The sequence below is a fragment of the Triticum aestivum genome, chromosome 3D (assembly GCF_018294505.1).
Source record: "Triticum aestivum cultivar Chinese Spring chromosome 3D, IWGSC CS RefSeq v2.1, whole genome shotgun sequence".
Classification (NCBI taxonomy): domain Eukaryota; kingdom Viridiplantae; phylum Streptophyta; class Magnoliopsida; order Poales; family Poaceae; genus Triticum; species Triticum aestivum.
Window position 1 is genome coordinate 390,863,515 of NC_057802.1, and position 18,222 is coordinate 390,881,736.

An 18,222-nucleotide genomic window follows, 5' to 3' on the forward strand; every position below is an offset into this window, starting at 1 on the left:
TTATTACTGGGTTCCAACACTATAACAGAGAAGCAAATAAACTTGCTCATGAGCTCGCTAGATTAGTTAGATTTTCTTTGACTTCTGATTTGTTTGAGGAGTCCTTAAATGAAATTGTAACAACCCTCATAAGTGATGTATTGGTTATTTATAAATTTCGTGTTTATATTTAAAAACAAAAGTAGACCCCGGTAAAGAACAGCACCGCATGGGTACCAGTTATGCTCGCACCAGTTTTTGTTGCCTAGGATAGCCACATCCTGACAGGCTGACACGTCCATCCTCCACTCCTGCTCTGCTTTTGGTTTTCAGTCCACCCCCCTCTCCTGCATCGACCCTGCAGTCCAGAGCCCGGACGCGTGAGCCACCTCCGCTCCTAGTAGCTTCTCGAAGGAAGGCCGCCGATGTCCCTCTGATAGTCCGTCGCCATGGGCTGCGCCGGATCCACCCCTAAATCTGACGGTCTCTCCTTTTACTCTGTCTATCTCGATTCTGTTAATGCGTTCTTAGGTGGGTTCATGATTGAGATCTTGGGCAATCTGGTCCCCAGAACCACTATCGGAGTAGTGTCCTAGGTTCTTGATCAAGGCGCCTGTAACTATTATGTCGATTTAGTCCTGCCTGCTGTTGGTTGCTTAGCAGATTGGATTGATGATGCGTCGCTGCGATAATTCAGCTGGAGGTAGCAGGGAGGGGGATTAGTGCTGCTTATGGAATGCTGTATGACGTCCCATGTTATATTTGGTCATATGTGATCGTTCTGCTCCTGTTGGCAGTTAGCAAAGTTCTAAAGGCCAAACTGAACAATCATTAGAACAAAGGAGCTGTTAATACCATGATCAACGTATCTGTGGTACAGTACAATTTTAGGTGAAGAGAGGATATGTGTGTTATGAAAAAGCAATTGATAGGTGACCTATTCTCCATTTGTACTGTAAGGTAAAAGGTTTAACATCTATTTAGTGAGTATGACCAGATATAATTATCGACGAAGGTGATGGGACTGTTGATTTATTCCTCCGTAGAACAGAGTACCTAGCAACATTATTGAAGATGTGATGTGACGAAAGACCTATCGAAATGATGGGGTTTTTTTACAGAAGGAGGAAGGACATTACTTTTTGGGGTTCAGTAAGGAAATATGTCTCTTTTGGTAAGAAAAATGGCCTTAAAATCAGTATTGGTCCATCAGCATGTTTAAATGGGAGTGAGATGACAATAGCAAAAGGAAACAGTCTTCCTTGTACAGTTTCTTTTAACTTCCTCGTTGAATACTGAGCTTGCCCAACTACTTTTCTCTAATAGTTATTAAATGCACTAATTTCAACTGGTGAGAAAGGTGTCAAGGTGGTGAAGATGAAATTTGTATTTCACGGTTCAGCAAATGAAGGGCGTTAACTAACTGATATAAAACAGGCCTCTGAAAAACAAACCCACTGATGAAACGGGTTTGTAGACAAGTAGCTTTGTTACTAGTTATTGGAAGCCGAATTTTGTACTTCCGTTATTTTGTATACTCATGTGGTGCCTAAAACAAGATGGCCTGATTCAGTTTAAGATAAACACAGTGCTTACTTGCTGTGACTGCATTTGGATATATTCAGTTACTAACGCTTAACTTGTGTTGTTGATCTCAGATAGCAGTAAGAAGCTGAAAAAACCAAAGCCTTGGAAGCACACTCAGTCAATAACACCGGCACAGCTCAAACAGATGCGCGAAGAATTCTGGGACACTACTCCTCACTATGGTGGACAGAAAGGTACTGTACAACTCTAATTTTTGTAGTACTGTGAACATTTATCTGCAAGTGATTTATACTGCTTGCTGGACCAGTTCCTTTTTCATGCTCTGAACTTTGACCTAACTTTACTAAATCTATATGCAGTTTTTTTTAATGGTCTGTATGCAGACTCGTACATTGAAATCTGTACTAGATCAGTATGCAGTTTGTTAGATTAAACTTTTGATGTACATGTACACTTATAGTGTTGATTGCTGTTTTGCTAGTTTAGTCCACTGTTGATGTTAAATTTGACATGTTAACTTATAGTCCTTGAGGAGGAAACAAATATGAAGGGATTGCCAAACAGAAGTTGGCATGTGTTGTACTCCCTCCGTTCACAAATATAAGATGTTTTGGATATTTCAATATGAACTACATACGGACTGAAATGAGTGAAAAAACACACTAAAACGTGTCTATATACATCCGATTCAAAAATAAGTTACTCCCTTCGATCCATATTAATTGTCGCTGATTTAGTACAACTTTGTACTAAATTAGAGACAATTAATATGGATCGGAGGGAGTAGAACATCTTACATTTGTGAACGGAGGGAGTAGATTTTATTGATACAAATCTCCTTGTACTATGGACATTGCTGCAGGTTCTTTGTTGGGATGGACCGTGCAAATTCTTTAAATATCTACTTAACATTTAGCATATTTTATGTTTGTTTGGTCGAGCGAAGGGTTGGTCTGAGCCATATCTTGAACTGTTGTTTTATCATATGCATGGAATTCATGTTTGTTGTTTTTTGATAATGCGCTCTTAATTTGCTTACAACCAAACAGTTGAAGAAGCACTAGATATTCTAATTTGAACTAAAAACTACCATCCGTTTCCATTCAGAGATCTGGGATGCACTTCGGGCCGCTGCAGAAGCTGATTTATCTCTTGCGCAACCCATAGTAGACAGTGCTGGCATAATTGTCTCAAATTCTGACATGACACTCTGCTACGATGAAAGAGGTAAAATTATTATTTTTCCTTGTATCGCATGCATCTTCTCCACCGCCCTATGCTTTCAGGACCAAAATCAATGGCTGGGAAACTCTGCTGCAGGTGCCAAATACGAACTACCAAAGTACGTTCTGAGCGAGCCGACTAATTTGATCTGGGAGGAATGAATTCATAGACCACGAAGGATTCGTGTAAATCATGTAAATCTCATTTGTTCCGCGACTTTAGTCTTTACTTGCTCAAAACTTCAATGCAGAATGCCACATTCGGTTTACAGTTCTGATCTGAGTTGTTATGGACTTGTAGTGCTCGCGTCTCTTTCTAGGCCGACACCTGAGTATGGTACACTGAGCTGTCGAAACCCAAAAATAGGAAAAATATAGAATTGCAATGTTATATGTTTTTTTCAGAAAAGTTGCAATGTTCTATGTACATTTTTTTAGGCAAATGTTATATGTATACTTTTTTTTTGAGAAGTGTTATATGTATACTTTTTTTAGAAGTGTTATATGTACTTTTTTTTAGTGCTATGTTATATGTATAATTTTTTTTCGAGAAAACATCTGTAATTTTATTCATACTCATAACAATTATAGGTACACTGATTCGGATTTAAGATCCAAGCAAATACAAAGTGACTCCTATGACTAAGAATTACAATGAAATTTCTTGAAAACATCTTCTTTGATGCATCAATCTCTGTTAGAAGAAACTCTCCAAAGACTTCGGTTAAAAGGCTGCAATTGGGCTATGTTATATGTATACTTGAGATGAAGGAATACCTACGGGGTAGGCCCAAGTATATGGCCGAGCCAAAGGCCCAGGCCCGTCAAGATTACAGCCCAAGAGGCCCTCAAGCAACCGTTCGCTGGTGGGATTCCATCCCTCCAATCGAGCAAGGACTATCAGGCCTTGTACAATGGGATATGTTTAGAAAAATAAACCGGGTTTTTCTGAAGCACCGGTGCCTATTTCTATAGAAGAGACGCTTAGTTAAGCGTCTGCCCTGTACAAATAAGCACCGGTGCTTAAGAAAATCCTGGTTTATTTCTTTAAGCACCTCTCCTAAGCATCTTCCATTATTAAAGGCCTCAGTCGGTCGCCCTCCCAGGCCGGTAGCAGACAAATGTCTTACCGTCGGCTGTGTCAAGAGACATCCAAGATCACCACGACCATTAAACGTTGCGAAACAGCTTCACGCACGATACTTGTGCCCGACCTGTGCAGGACAAGCAAATCCCTTGCCGTTCTTGGTCATATGCATGTCCGGCTGGATTCCATCATCGTCTGTCTATCGTGCAAATTTTGTCGTGTGTATGGCACAGTGCTAAACGTTGCCACAAGTCGGGTGGAGCGCACCGGGCTTAGGGTTGAACCTGTATATAATTTCTTGTGCGTGTTACCTCCCCAAAAAGGGCTCAAACTTACGTGCAAGAGCAAGAACACCATCACAGGTATTACCTCCCCGACGAAGCCCGATAAGAGCATCTCCAATAGATGATGTCTATTTTGATGCTCCAAACCAGTGATGTAAAAAATTACGTCACCAAAAAAAATGCTTTTTACATCTTTGAAAAAGGCTTAACTTCAACAGATGGTCCAAAACGGAGATGTAAAAGAGCAACTCCAACAGATGGTTCAAAACAGAGATGTAAAAGAGCAACTCCAACAGAGTCGAGGCGGCGGCGGGTGGAGAGAGGTCAGGGCGGCAGCCGAGCGGGGAGCGGGCGGCGGCGGCGTGCGGTGCAGGCGGAGGCCAGAGCGGAGGCGGAAGGGCCGGGGCGGGGCGGAGGCGGCGGGGCAGGGCGGGGCTGAGGCGGACGGGGCCGGGGCGGGGTGGAGGCGGCCGAAGCGGAGGCGAATGGGTCCGGGGCGGCGCGGTGCGGCGACGGCCCGATCCGCCTGTACGACGGCGGGCGGCGGCCCAGGCGGGGTGGAATCGGCGGCGGGGGCAGGGGTGGGGCTGGATCTGCAGCGGGGCGGCGGCCAAGCGGGGAGCTGTGGCGGGGCGGCGGCGGGTGGGAGGAAGAGGGGGAGGGGAATGAACTGAAGGGCGGTTGGGAGTTGCGCGCGGCCGCGGTTTTTACATCCCTGCCTCCGGAGATGTAAATTTGCACTGCGAGGTGTTGTATTTTACATCTCCGGGAGGCAGAGATGTAATTTTATTTGCATATGGACTATTTGTTGAAGAATTGTCTTTTTGTCTCAGAAGATTTAAAAGTTGGTTATTTTTACATATGAACCGTTTATTGGAGATGCTCTAACATGAATAGGGATAATCATGGTGGGTCGAGCTGCTTCTACCTAACTGGGTACAAACGAAGGGAGTACTCTGCTTCGTCTCAAAATTCTTGTCTTACGTTTGTCTAGATATGGATGTATCTAATATTAAAAAGTGACTTGATACATCTGTATGTAGACAAATGAGGGAGTACAATATTATGCTGCTTGAGCGATTATTGGATGTTTCTGAAGGGTCATATTTTTCGCTTCCAGGACAGGCAATCAGACCTGTCGTTTGACCCACAACTCCGTCCTCCCATGTCTGTTGTTGCCATTTAAACTGATGGATGGCCGTGCGACGGTACGGGAACTTTAAATCATTGCATCTCCCATCATAAATGACCTGTACGGTTGTACCGACAGCTTCACATTTACTACAACTGTGACGCTTCTTTCGGGCCTGCGCAACTAATGAATGCACGGTGGTGATCGCTGCATTTCACGGGCGGCGATTTTCGTGATCTTCCCTCACAGTTGGCGTAGGGGAAGGAAACGAAAAACATGTGTGCTTGCATGCAGGATAATGTACTGTAATTACAACCGGAAATGGGCAAGAAAATTACTTCGGATATACGTAGATGCGTGATCCGCCAGAGAGTAGGACGTAGGACCACGGTTCGAGCGTTCTGTCTAGTCTAGGATTCCATGTGTGCGTAGGCTGGATCCGAGATCTGAGCGGGAATCCACGATTTTGATCACATGATGATCTCAACTTTTGGGCTCGTGTGTAATGTAAAGGAAGGACCAGGCTGTAGACCCTTGGTGGTTCATGGCAGTGGAGCTGTAGCGTGGTTGGTTGGACCCGACCCGGGGCCGCTCTCAGAAGCCTAGGATGCTTTCTGAAGTGTTCTTCCAAGTGTGTCTTGGATGGGTTAAACTGGGCTCAACCCATTTGTGATTGTTATTGACCTTCTCTACTTCATTTTTGTGGCCGATGAGTTCTCACTCGTCAAGTACCGATCTCGCATCAAAAAAAAAAGGCAATCTGCACAGTACTAGTAGACTCCCGGAGATCAGCTTACAGCAGACAAGATTATACTTGGGGCATCTCCAACGCCTGGGAAAAAGGAAGCCAAGCACACAATGCATGCCCTAGAGTGGTACAGTTCCCGCCACGACCAGTTCAATTCCCAGCACACTGCATGTACCAGTACTAGTACGTAGTACACATGTTCCTACCCATTTGTCAGCTTATGGCGAGCTGCAGGGTACGGTGCAGACTCGAGTCACAGAATATGAAGGCAAAAGGGTGGGCAGGAGGAATAAAAAGTCTGGTGTCACTTGTGGATGAAGTGAAGCGCCTACTCATCCGCGGAAAGCTACTTCTAGCCCGGCCGATGTCCATGTGCATGTGCATGGGGGTGCGGCCGGAAAGCGTACTCCTTCTGCGGTGCACACCATCGATGCAGGGCCGGGCATCGAGCATCGTCTGATTGGAGCACCGGTTTCCCAAGTCGCGGCCGAAACTGCTTTCAGAGCTACTACTAGCTGGGATTAGGCAGGATTCTGCCTACTGCTAGTACTATAACTTGTTTTATGGTAGTAGCCCACAACTTATCCATACGCAGATTATGTTATCATGCTGCCAACCTCTAATCATAGTCTCCTACTAGACTGCTAGGCGCGTGCCTCTACCAGCCACGTTTGTTAGAGAGAGGGCATTTTCTCTCTCTTTTTTTTGTACTGCTAGATTATGGCGTAGGGTGGTGGTGGTTAGGATTTCACGGAGAATATGTCGCGGTCAAGAAATCGAGTGACCTAAAGACATTTAGGTTTTACTCGCCGGCAGGCAGGTATGCACCAACGCTCGTTGATACTACGTGTGTCGTCAGCTGGTAGTTCGCTCTTGTTTTCTTCGACAATCTGTGTCTGATCAAATGCCGCTGGTGAAGTGGCGACGGTGGGCATTTTGAATCAACTTAACACCCGCAGGCAGCAGTGTTCCTGCCACCGACGCTCGCTACTCGTTGCGTAGCTTTTTCCGTCTAGATCGTGTAAGCCATCCAATACCGAACTGTGTCGGTCCGCGGGACGGTTCGGACGCACTCGCAAATTGGAGACAACAGCGGAGGTTTGTGGGAGTCCGGCCAGCCGAAACGTAGGACTCCGACACCCCCGGCCCATCCAATCCCCCTTTCCGGTCTCATTTCCTTTGACTCCTCCCCTTCTTTCCCTTGCTTTGCATCCGCACCGTCCACCTCCGCCGCCGCTGTTGTTCGTCACCAGCCGCCACAGAGGCATTGTTGGACGTCGTTCCGACGCGGCCGCTCGCCGTTTCGACGGAGCTTTCAGCCCTGGAGCCGTTTGTACCTAGGTACACTCCGCCCCCTGTCGACGACCTCCATGGCGGACACCACGTCCGGTAGGTGTTCGATCAAATGTCATTCAGCTTATTTTCAAATGCTATGTCATTTTATAGAGTACAAAGAATGGTGAGCTACTCGACCATGGAGGATGAGTTGTTGTGCGATGCGTGGCTGGCTGTATCCGCGGATTTCATAGCCAGGAGCAGAGGGGAGCCCTTCTGGGAGCAAGTGCATGAAAAGTTTCACGCACGAAAGCACATTGCACCCTACGACATGTACGTCATTCAACAACGCAACGTGAGGTCGTGTTGACGTACCGCTGGCACGCTATCTAGACAACATCATCAATTTTGCAACGTGGTTCGTCATCTCAAGGCAAGGTGGCCATTGCACGCGACAGAGGACGAGATTGTAAGTTTTATTTCCTCTTCCTCAACTTGTTGATTGATTCATCAATGTTGGTCTACACGTTATATGTAGCCCGCACGCGCCGTCATGTGTACCACAGGTCAGCGGGACGGCCATTTACGTGCACACACCGCTGGATGAAGCTGAAGGGAAGTATGTGTGGGAGGACATGATCCGTTCCTGAAGAGTAAATAGCATAAAACTATTACTTTATAGGCTAGGGTTCCAAAAAACTACCGATTTTTATTTTTTCTCAGATAACTACCAAATGAGGGGTCCGCTGTTTCAGAAAACCCTAATCATAGAGTGCTTTAAAATTGATCGAGATTATGACAGTTGGGACCCGCATGTAAGAAAACCGTTTGTTTGACCATCTGTTCGACTGTTACCTTACATGTGGGGTCCACATGTCAGTGTCTCTTTGTAATATTCTAATATAAAAAATCTGTTCTTTTACACATTTACAGACAACCCCTGTAAGTTCTAAAAAAAGCAATCGGGTCCCTGGATGTTTCAGACAAAGCAATCAGGCCCTTGAGGATAACTCGCCCAGAGAAACGACGCCGGCAGCTCGCCGGCGGCCTGGTCGCCGGCAAGGGGAAAGGAGGCGGCTCGGCTGCCTCGTTCCTCAGCGTGAGGCGGGCGACGGACTGGGTGGCGGAGTTCCCTGCCGACCACTGCCGCTGCTCCTTGCCATGGCGCGCAGTGGCCCATGCTCCTGGGCGCGGCAGCCCGAGCCCCTGGCCATGGCGCAGCTGGTGTCGACCCGTGCTCCTTGCCGCGACTGGTGGCAACCCATTCTCCTTCGCGCTCTTGGCGGCGGCCCTTGCTCCTCGGCGTCGCGGGCGCGCTCCTGGCCATGGCACACGGATGGCAGCGACCCGTGTTCCTACGCTGCAGCTTCTCCTCCGCGCGTCCTTCGTTCCCGCCGTCGTCCTTGTCTTAGCGCGTGACGGAATGTGGAGGTGGTCGTCGGCGGGTGGGGGTAGTCGGGCAGGGGGGAGGAAGAAGAAAGAGCCAGAGAAGAGAAGAGAAGATAGAGGAAGAAGAGACAACATACACGGGGTTCCCACATGTAAGGTAACAGTCAAACAAAACGGTCAAACAAACGGATTGTTTAGGGGTGGGCCCGACCTGTCATAAAACAGTTTAAATCGCTAGCAAGGAATGTTTTGGGTTTTCAGAAACAGCCGACCGCTCATCTGGTAGTTATCTGAGAAAAATTAAAAACCGGTAGTTTTTTGGAACCGTAGCCTGTAAAGTAGTAGTTTTATGCTATTTACTCGTTTATGAAAAAATTGTTGGACATCCGGGATAGTCGAATTTGAGACCTTGTTGTACTAGACTTAATTTGCATGTTGTGTGTGGATGATTTGTATTATTTTCTATCCGAATTTCGATGAATATCGACCGGTTTGAATGAATTTCATCCGGTTAGTTAAAATGCGGTTTGAAATGTATGCGGCTAGCGTTGGATGGCTGTCTCCCGCATCCGTGTCCGTGGACTGGCCCCCCTGTCCACGATAGATGCCAGAGGTTTTTTGCGGTTTGCCGTTGGAGATCCCTTAATTTTGCATTTTGTAACGAGTGAACTGAATGCAGGATGGAATGGGAGTCCTAGCTTTTAGCGCCTTCATGGCCATTGGCGAATCGAGAAAGAAATAGAGGATGGGCTCAAAGATTAACAAAGAGAAAACTAAATGCTCATTTGGACCAAAATTTAGAACTGTTTAGCCAGATAGCCATTATCTCATAAGCATGTGGACCAAATCAGCTAAAAACATCCAGGTAACAACAAGAACATGTACTATTTAATGAAACTGTTTGGGTCTTTTTAAAGATATAATATTTTTTATCTGAAATATTGGACCCATCTAGCAAATAGTCATTATCTCCTAATCATGTTGTCCATATAAGCTCAAATATTTTCAGAGCACAACAGAGAACATGTGGTATATATTCAAAAACTTTAGGTTTCTCTTCAAGAAATATTCAGTTCATGCATGACAAGAAGACTCACTGAGCACACGTATTAAGAAGAAATACAGTGAGATACTAGGCAAGTTAGCTATCCGTATTTGACTCTCTTGAAAGTGATCATTTTTTATTTCTACGCGTTGAAGTTGTGCATGCCTAGATGGTCCTCGGAGTTGAGCTAGTGGGATCCAAAGTATTATAGGTAGTACAAAAACATTTGTTGGAGGGCAGGCTTCAACCTCTTGAAGCATACCTACTAGAATCGGCACTGTCCATCAGGGGCGGAGCCAGAAATTTTGTGAAGCCTCGGCAAGTTTGAGCCTAAATACATGATCTAATAAAAATTAAAATCGGGTGTTTGAATCAAGTTTTTTTCCTTGATGACTTTTTTGAGGTAGGGGCGAAGGAACCGTTTTTTAAAATCACCTTTTTACCTGAATGTACTTAAACTAATTTTGAATCCAAATTCATTTATAAGCAGGCTATAATATTTAACCCTTTGTATGCACAAATCTCTTTGAGTTCTAGCGGTTAACACGTGTCAATCCTTTCCCTAATATGCAGGGTTGAGTCCCCCTAATCCACTGACACGCCCATTCTGCGTTATGTTTTTTCCACTGTTATTTTATTGTTTTAAAGTTATATTTCACTTTTTGATACAATTATAAGCCTTTTCTCTCTTAAATTGCAAGTTACGTCACAAGAGGGAGATTGCTGGTAGCTGGAATTTTGGACCTGAAAAGAGTTACAACAGAGATAGCTATTCTCCGGAGCTCCAAATGATCTGAAAAATTATGGAGATTTATTTTGGAATATATAAAAAATACAGGAAGAAAAGGTGAAAGTGCAATTGGCACTTAAACTATATTTTGGTGTGATGACAATGTGGTTAGTAAAACTAATATCGGTTGCTAAAGTTTATCTCAGGATATTGGTTCCATATTGCTTTTGATGGAGAAGTGCGACCCCCCCCCCCAATTCAAAAAGGTCAAAGGTGTGGTCTACGGCGATTCGAAGGTTTTATTTTTGGTTCATTTCGAGTCGTAGGAAAGACCGCACTATTAAGAGGGGTCGGTGTGGATATGTGTTGTGTGGGAATGCCATCGCCAAAACATATACACCAGCCTACCCATTCCTACCACTTAAATCCATAGTGTGCGTGCATGTGGTACTCAGAGAGCTTGCAATAGAAAGTTACTAGGTACCCCGTGCGCACGGGGTACTGCGTAACTCTGGGTACCCCGTGCGCACGGGGTACTGCCTAACTCTCCGGGTACCCCGTGCGCATGGGGGTCGCACAGGGTCTTTTGATCCCCGTGCGCATGGGGTGGTGTGAAAGTCTCTGAGTACCCCGTGCACACGAGGCTGACTTAGCCCCTGCGCACGGGGTCCAACGGGCAGAAACGGCCACCCATGCAAGAACACTATAAAAGCCCCCTTATTCCACCTCCATCCCTAACCCTAATGTCTTGTTGAGCTCCACCATTGCTACACTCCATTTTGCTCAATACTCTCAGTCCATCCATCCAAACTTGTTGAAACTTTGGGGATTGGGAGAGCAAGACCCGATCTACATCTTGACCAAACCAAATCGCGTTCCCCGCAACATTTCTTCCCCATTGACTTATTACTCTTGGAGCCTGGGCTCCTAGGCGGTTAGAGGTTCCTTCAGAAGCTTTCTTGCGTGTGATGTGCTCCGGAGAAGTTTATAAAGGTGTTGTGGTCGCCTTCAATACCAATCCCGAGTGATTTGAGGCTCATCCGTTGGGGGTGACTCGAAAGAGACTACGGTGAGCCTTCGTGGCATTCCGCAAGCTTTGGCTCCGGCACCGCTCTAAACGGAGAGTAGCTCTTCCCCAAGGAAGAGTGAACTTCGGGATAAAATCCGCGTCCCCGCCTCACTTGTGGTTAATCCTTTCCCGCACCTTACTTTGTCTTGTATGCTTCTTGGCTTGCTGATTAGATTGTTGCCTAGCATATTTGGCTCTTAGCTTGCTTGTCATATAGGTTCTGTTCACCTAGTTGCATATCTAGTGAACCCTATTTATCCGCTAAAACTTAAAATTGACAAGAACAATTAAAAAAATTTAGTCTCCTATTCACCCCCTCTAGTCGACCATATCGATCCTTTCAATTGGTATCAGAGCCTTGTGCTCTAATATAAGGTTTTACAACCTTAGAGGATATGGTCGACCTAGGGAATGTGGGAGGTGGCGCATCCGTTGTGGAGGATAGTGAAAACATACATCCCGCCGCGCCCATTGCACTTGGTGCTCCGGTAGTCGCTCCCGCCGGTCCCGTTAACCCGGGTGCCCCCTTGACCGCGGCCGATATTCTTTCAATGTTTGCGGACCTCAAAACCGCTATGTTGAAAGAAGTTCATTCCTCGGTTAAGGAGGAAATTGATGCTCGCTCAAAGCCCTCGACATCCGCATCAAACTCATTTGATCCAAATGCCATTCATGATGCGGATGACTAGAGAGAACCTCTTGCATCTCCGGCTCGTACTCAAGTTCCCAAGTTGTAGGATCGAATGTCTGTCTAGAGGCGGGGGGTGATTAGACTACTTGACCAAATACAAATCTAGCCTTTTCCCAATTTTAAGTCTTGGTAGATTTTAGCAACTTAGCACAAGTCAAGCAATCAACCTACACATGCAATTCTAAGAGTATAGAAGTGGAATGTAAACCATTGCATATGAAGGTAAAGGGGAGGAGTTTGGAGGGAACAAACGCAATGTAGACACGGAGATTTTTGGCGTGGTTCCGATAGGTGGTGCTATCGTACGTCCACGTTGATGGAGACTTCAACCCACGAAGGGTAACGGTTGCGCGAGTCCACAGAGGGCTCCATCCATGAAGGGTCCACGAAGAAGCAACCTTGTCTATCCCACCATGGCCATCGCCCACGAAGGACTTGCCTGATAATCCCAAAGTGCACGGAATCATCGTAGCAATTTCCAAAGGTGGAAGTGATAAGTATGGAGTGTTGAACCCACAAGGAGCTAAAGGTAAGATCAATATTCTCTCAAGCCCTATCTGCCACTGATACGACTCTACGTACACCGAACGTTTGCTTCCAACTAGCAACGAGAAATAAAACTATGTTGTGGGTATGAAGAAGATAACTTTGTATGATATCGGAGAGCTAAAGTATAAAAGTAGGTGTTGTTATCATAAAGTTAGAATATATTACTAAATATTATAAATAGCAAGTGTGGAATAATGGTGGATCGGTGTGCGGAATTGTCCTAGGCAATTGTTAACAAGACCGATAGTCGTCATTGCAATTTCATATGAGGGAGATGCATAAGCTAACATACTTTCTCTACTTGGATCATATGCACTTATGATTGGAACTCTAGCAAGCATCCGCAACTACTAAAGATCATTAAGGTAAAACCCAACCATAGCATTAAAGCATCAAGTCCTCTTTATTCCCATACGCAACAATCCCTCTTACTCGGGTTTGTGTTTCAGTCACTCACCAACCCACTATAAGCGAATCATGAACGTATTGCAACACCCTACAGCCGGAATCCCTCACGCGCGACACGGAGGGCACAATAGGACAACACCAATAATAAAATATACAACTCGTACCAATCTAGATCATCAATCAACCCAAGAACAAAAGATATCTACTCAAAACATCATAGGATGGCAACACATGATTGGATCATAATATGTGGCATAAAGCACCATGTTCAAGTAGGGATTACAGCGGGGTGCGGGAGAGTGGACCGCGTAAAAGAGGTGAGGATGGTGATGATGATGGTGATGTTGATGAAGACGATCACCGTGGTGATGATTCCCCTCCCGATGGCACTTCGGCGCCACCGGAAGAGAGGAGGAGAGGTTCTCCCCCTTGTGCTTCCTCCTCCATGGCCTCCACCCTCTGGTCCTTGGCCTTCATGGTGATGGTGGCCCCTCCGGGATACTCCTCCATGGCCACCGGTGATGATGGCCCCCTCCGCCAGGGTGCCGGAGAGGGCCTAGATTGACTTCTCGTGGCTACAGAGGCTTGCGGCGGCGGAACTTCCGATCTAGGTTTCTTTCTGGAAGTTTGGGTATATATAGAAGAGTTTTGCATTGATTTCACGTCAGGGAGGTCTCCGGGCTGTCCACGAGGCAGGGGCGTGCCCTAGGGGGGTGGGCACGCCCCCTACCCTCGTGGGCAGCCCGGGACTCTTCTGGCCTGCTTCTGGTACTCCGTGGGCTTCTTCTGGTCCAAAAATGATCTCCGTCACGTGGCACGTCAATTGGACTCCGTTTAGTTTTCCTTTCCTGCGATACTCTAAAACAAGGAGAAAACAGAAACTGGCACTGGGCTCTAGGTTAATAGGTTAGTCCCAAAAATCATATAAAATATCATATAAATGCATATAAAACATCCTAGAAGGATAGTATAATAGCATGAATACTTCATAAATTATAGATACGTTGGAGACGTATCAGCATCCCCAAGCTTAATTCCTGCACGTCCTCGAGTAGGTAAATGATAAAAGAAATAATTTATGAAGTGTGAATGCTAGCAGGTGCTTAAGTTTGATCAATGATAATTCCAATCACTTTTTCTAGCATCATTACATGTCATAACAGTAGCTCATCTCATAAAACTTCTCATGATAAAGTAACAAGCTAATCACATGTTAAAGTATAGATCATAAACTTTCTTGAAAACTAACAAACAATATTCTCAGCCATCAAACAATTGCAACTCATCTTATTTTCAGGAAGAGTCTATGTCAGAGCTTTGATTTAGCAAACTCCACATACTCAACTATCATTTAGTCTTTCACAATTGCTAACACTCACGCAATATTTGTGGTTATGGAGTTTTAATCGGACACAGAGAAAGATAGGAGCTTATAGTTTCGCCTCCCAACCTTTTACCTCAAGGGTAATGTCAACAATAATAGCTCATGCTAACTTACATCCAATTAGATATATATATCAGGATCATTCCAACACCCTGTGCTTGCCAAAGGATAAAATGAAAAAGGAAAGGTGAAGATCACCATGACTCTTGCATAAGGTAGAAGATAATAATAAAAGATAGGCCCTTCGCAGAGGGAAGCAGAAGTTGCCATGCGCTTTCAGGGTTGGATGCACAAAATCTTAATGCGAAAAACGTCACTTTATATTGCCACTTGTGATATGAACCTTTATTATGCAGTCCGTCGCTTTTATTTCTTCCACATCACAAGATCGTATAAAGCTTATTTCCTCCACACCAATCAATCATACATATTTAGAGAACAATTTTTATTGCTTGCACCGATGACAACTTACTTGAAGGATCTTACTCAATCAATAGGTAGATATGGTGGACTCTCATGGAAAAACTGGTTTAAGGGTTTTGGGAAGCACAAGTAGTATCTCTACTTGGTGCAAAGAATTTGGCTAGCATGAGGGGGAAAGGCAAGCTCAACATGTTGGATGATCCATGACAATATACTTTATTTCAGATATAAGAAAACATAACCCATTATGTTGTCTTCCTTGTCCAACATCAACTCTTTAGCATGTCATATTTTAATGAGTGCTCCCAATCATAAAAGATGTCCAGGATAGTATATTTATATGTGAAACCTCTCTTCCTTCAATATTCTTTCATGAATTGTTCAAGTGACCAATTCTACGTTTGCCAACTTTCAATAAGTTTACTACCTATACTTATTACGTGTGAAGTCATTACTCCCCATGTTATAAGCATATGAAACATATATAAATTCAGGTTTATGACATTCAATTTATTCAACCATTTACTCATAGGATATACGTGAAGCACATGAGTAAATGACAAACTACTCCAAAAGATATGAGTGAAGAATACTGAGTAGTCAAATAATTAACTAGCCATGGGAGGATTCTTTTTCATTCAATATTTCAGATCCAATGATTTTATTCAAACAGCAAGTAAAATTGAAAATACGCTCCAAGCAAAACACATATCATGCGATGAATAAAAATATAGCTCCGAGTAAGGTATACCGATAGTTTTGAAGAAGAAAGAGGGGATGCCTTCCGGGGCATCCCCAAGCTTAGGTACTTGAGTCTTCCTTGAATATTGCCTTGGGGTGCCTTGGGCATCCCCAAGCTTAGGGTCTTTCTACTCCTTATTCTCCTCATATCGATATCTCACCCAAAGCTTGAAAACTTCAATCACACAAAACTTAACGTAACTTCGTGAGATAGGTTAGTATGATAAAGAGCAAACCATTCACTTTGGTACTGTCAAAGACAAGGTCCATAATTGTTCTCACACAATGCCTACTGTACCATATCATTTCTACAATTTATATTGAGGAATATAAGCCATAGAAACTAGAAAACAAGTAAACTATGCAATGAAAACAGAATCTCTCAGAAACAGAACAGTCTGTAATGATCTGAACAATAACCATACTTCTGCTACTCCGAAAATTATGAAATAAATTGGTGGACGTGAGGAATTTTTCTATTGATCTTCTGCAAAAATAATCAACTCAAAATCACTCTTCTGTAAAAAATGACATCTATTCTCGTGAGCGCAAAGTTTCTGTTTTTTACAGCAAGATCACATTAACTTTCACCCAAGTCTTCCCAAAGGTCTTACTTGGCACTTTATTGAAACAAAAGCTATAAAACATGATTACTACAGTAGCTTAATCATGTAAACACACAAAAACAGTAAGGGTAAATATTGGGTTGTCTCCCAACAAGCGCTTTTCTTTAATGCCTTTTAGCTAGGCATGATGATTTCAATGATGCTCACATAAAAGATAAGAATTGAAACACAAAGAGAGCATCTTGAAGAATATGACTAGCACATTTAATTCTAACCCACTTCCTATGCCTTGGGATTTTGTGAGCACACAACTTATGGGAACAAGAATCAACTAGCATAGGAAGGCAAAACAAGTATAACTTCAAAACTTTAAGCACTTAGAGAGGAAACTTGATATTATTGCAACTCCTACAAGCATGTATTCCTCCCTCATAATAATTTTCGGTAGCATCATGGATATCAACTTTATTCTCATACTCAACTGGAACCTCTTCCGAAATAGTGGAGTCATTACTAGCTAAAGTTGACACTCTTCCAAATCCACTTTCATAAATATCACACCGAGATTCAACATCCTCCAAATTAGTGGGATCACTAATTCCTAAAGTTAACACTCTTCCAAACCCACTTTAAATGATAGTATTATTCATACTCCAAAAGATATAAGTGAAGTTCATGGAGCATTCTACAATTAACATAGACTAACCAATATCCAAGCTCAAAATATATAAGTGAAGCACACGAAGCATTCTATAAAACCATACTCAAAAGATTTAAGTGAAGCACAAAGAGCAATTCTATAAGATCATACTTCAAAGATTTAAGTGAAGCACATGAAGTATTCTATAAATTGATGAAGGGACATCTCATACTAGCATGGTTCTTAAAGAAAAATAAAAAGACAAAGGACACAAATCATGTGAACAAAACAAAAACCAAGGTATACCGATAATTGTTGAAGAAGAAAGATGGGATTCCAACCGGGGCATCCCCAAGCTTAGATGCTTGAGTATCCTTTGAAATATTTAATTGGGGTGCCTTGGGCATCCCCAAGCTTGAACTCTTGCTTCTCTTTATTCTTCTCTCACATCGGCAACTCCTCGTTCTTCGAACACTTCATGCACAAAAACTTAACAAAAACTTTGTGAGATCCGTTAGTATAACAAAGAAAATCACTACTATAATTACTGTTGCAAACCAATTCATATTTTGTTTTTGCATTATAGCTACTGTAATATAACTTTTCCATGGCTTAATCCACTGATAGAGACCGATAGTTTCATCAAAACAAGCAAGCAATGCATCAAAAACATAATCTGTCTTATACAGGACAGTCTGTAGTAATCTGGAAGTTTAGCAAACTTCTGTAACTCCTAAAATTATGAACTAAATTTGAACAATTTGTACAGAAGTAATGTGCGAAAAGTTTCAGACCCATTTGACTTTCCAGTAAAAAATGTAAATTCACGCACTACAGCCAAAGTTTCTGTTTTTGTTCTGCACATAGTAAACAAGCAATCTAATCATCCTAAAACCAAAGCTTGGCACATTATTTTTATAATACAATGGATATATACAAGGGGATACTTATTTACAGAGAAACTTCCATGAAAAATTCTACATTGTTTCCGTGAGCATGAACACAAGTGCTCAAGGTCGACCCTCACTTCTTCAATGCATAACTTTCCAATCGCTTCTCTTTTTGAAAAAACTTTTTAGGCATGAAAGGCAAGTAATTTTTTTTTGTATTTTCATTCTTTAATTTTTTTGTATGTTTCACCCACAACTAAACAGAAACAAAAAGAAAAAACAAAATCTACTTAGTGAAGAAAGCAAACAAGCACACACGACAATATCAACCCCACGCTATTGCTCCCCGGCAACGGCGCCAGAAAAGAGCTTGATAATCCCCAAGTGCAGGGAATCATCGTAGCAATTTCCAAAGGTGGAA

At 43.6% G+C, this 18,222-nt stretch overlaps 1 protein-coding gene across 1 annotated transcript; it reads left to right on the forward strand.

Annotated features, from left to right (window-relative positions):
• The first annotated feature begins 215 nt into the window (after positions 1–215).
• LOC123079105 (ubiquitin domain-containing protein 1) lies at positions 216–3,154 on the forward strand. Its single transcript, XM_044501777.1, has 4 exons — positions 216–462; positions 1,638–1,760; positions 2,635–2,754; positions 2,848–3,154. The coding sequence occupies exons 1-4, from the start codon at positions 429–431 to the stop codon at positions 2,910–2,912; spliced, it is 342 nt and encodes a 113-aa protein (XP_044357712.1). The 5' UTR covers positions 216–428; the 3' UTR covers positions 2,913–3,154.
• The last annotated feature ends 15,068 nt before the right edge of the window (positions 3,155–18,222 follow it).

Bases quoted from the DNA above. Each gene is read 5' to 3' on its own strand.
- LOC123079105 (XM_044501777.1), top strand. From the start codon at position 429: ATGGGCTGCGCCGGATCCACCCCTAAATCTGACG. The intron at 463-1,637 runs GTCTCTCCTTTT...TGTTGATCTCAG, and splicing joins ATCCACCCCTAAATCTGACG to ATAGCAGTAAGAAGCTGAAA. The intron at 2,755-2,847 runs GTAAAATTATTA...ACTCTGCTGCAG, and splicing joins ACTCTGCTACGATGAAAGAG to GTGCCAAATACGAACTACCA.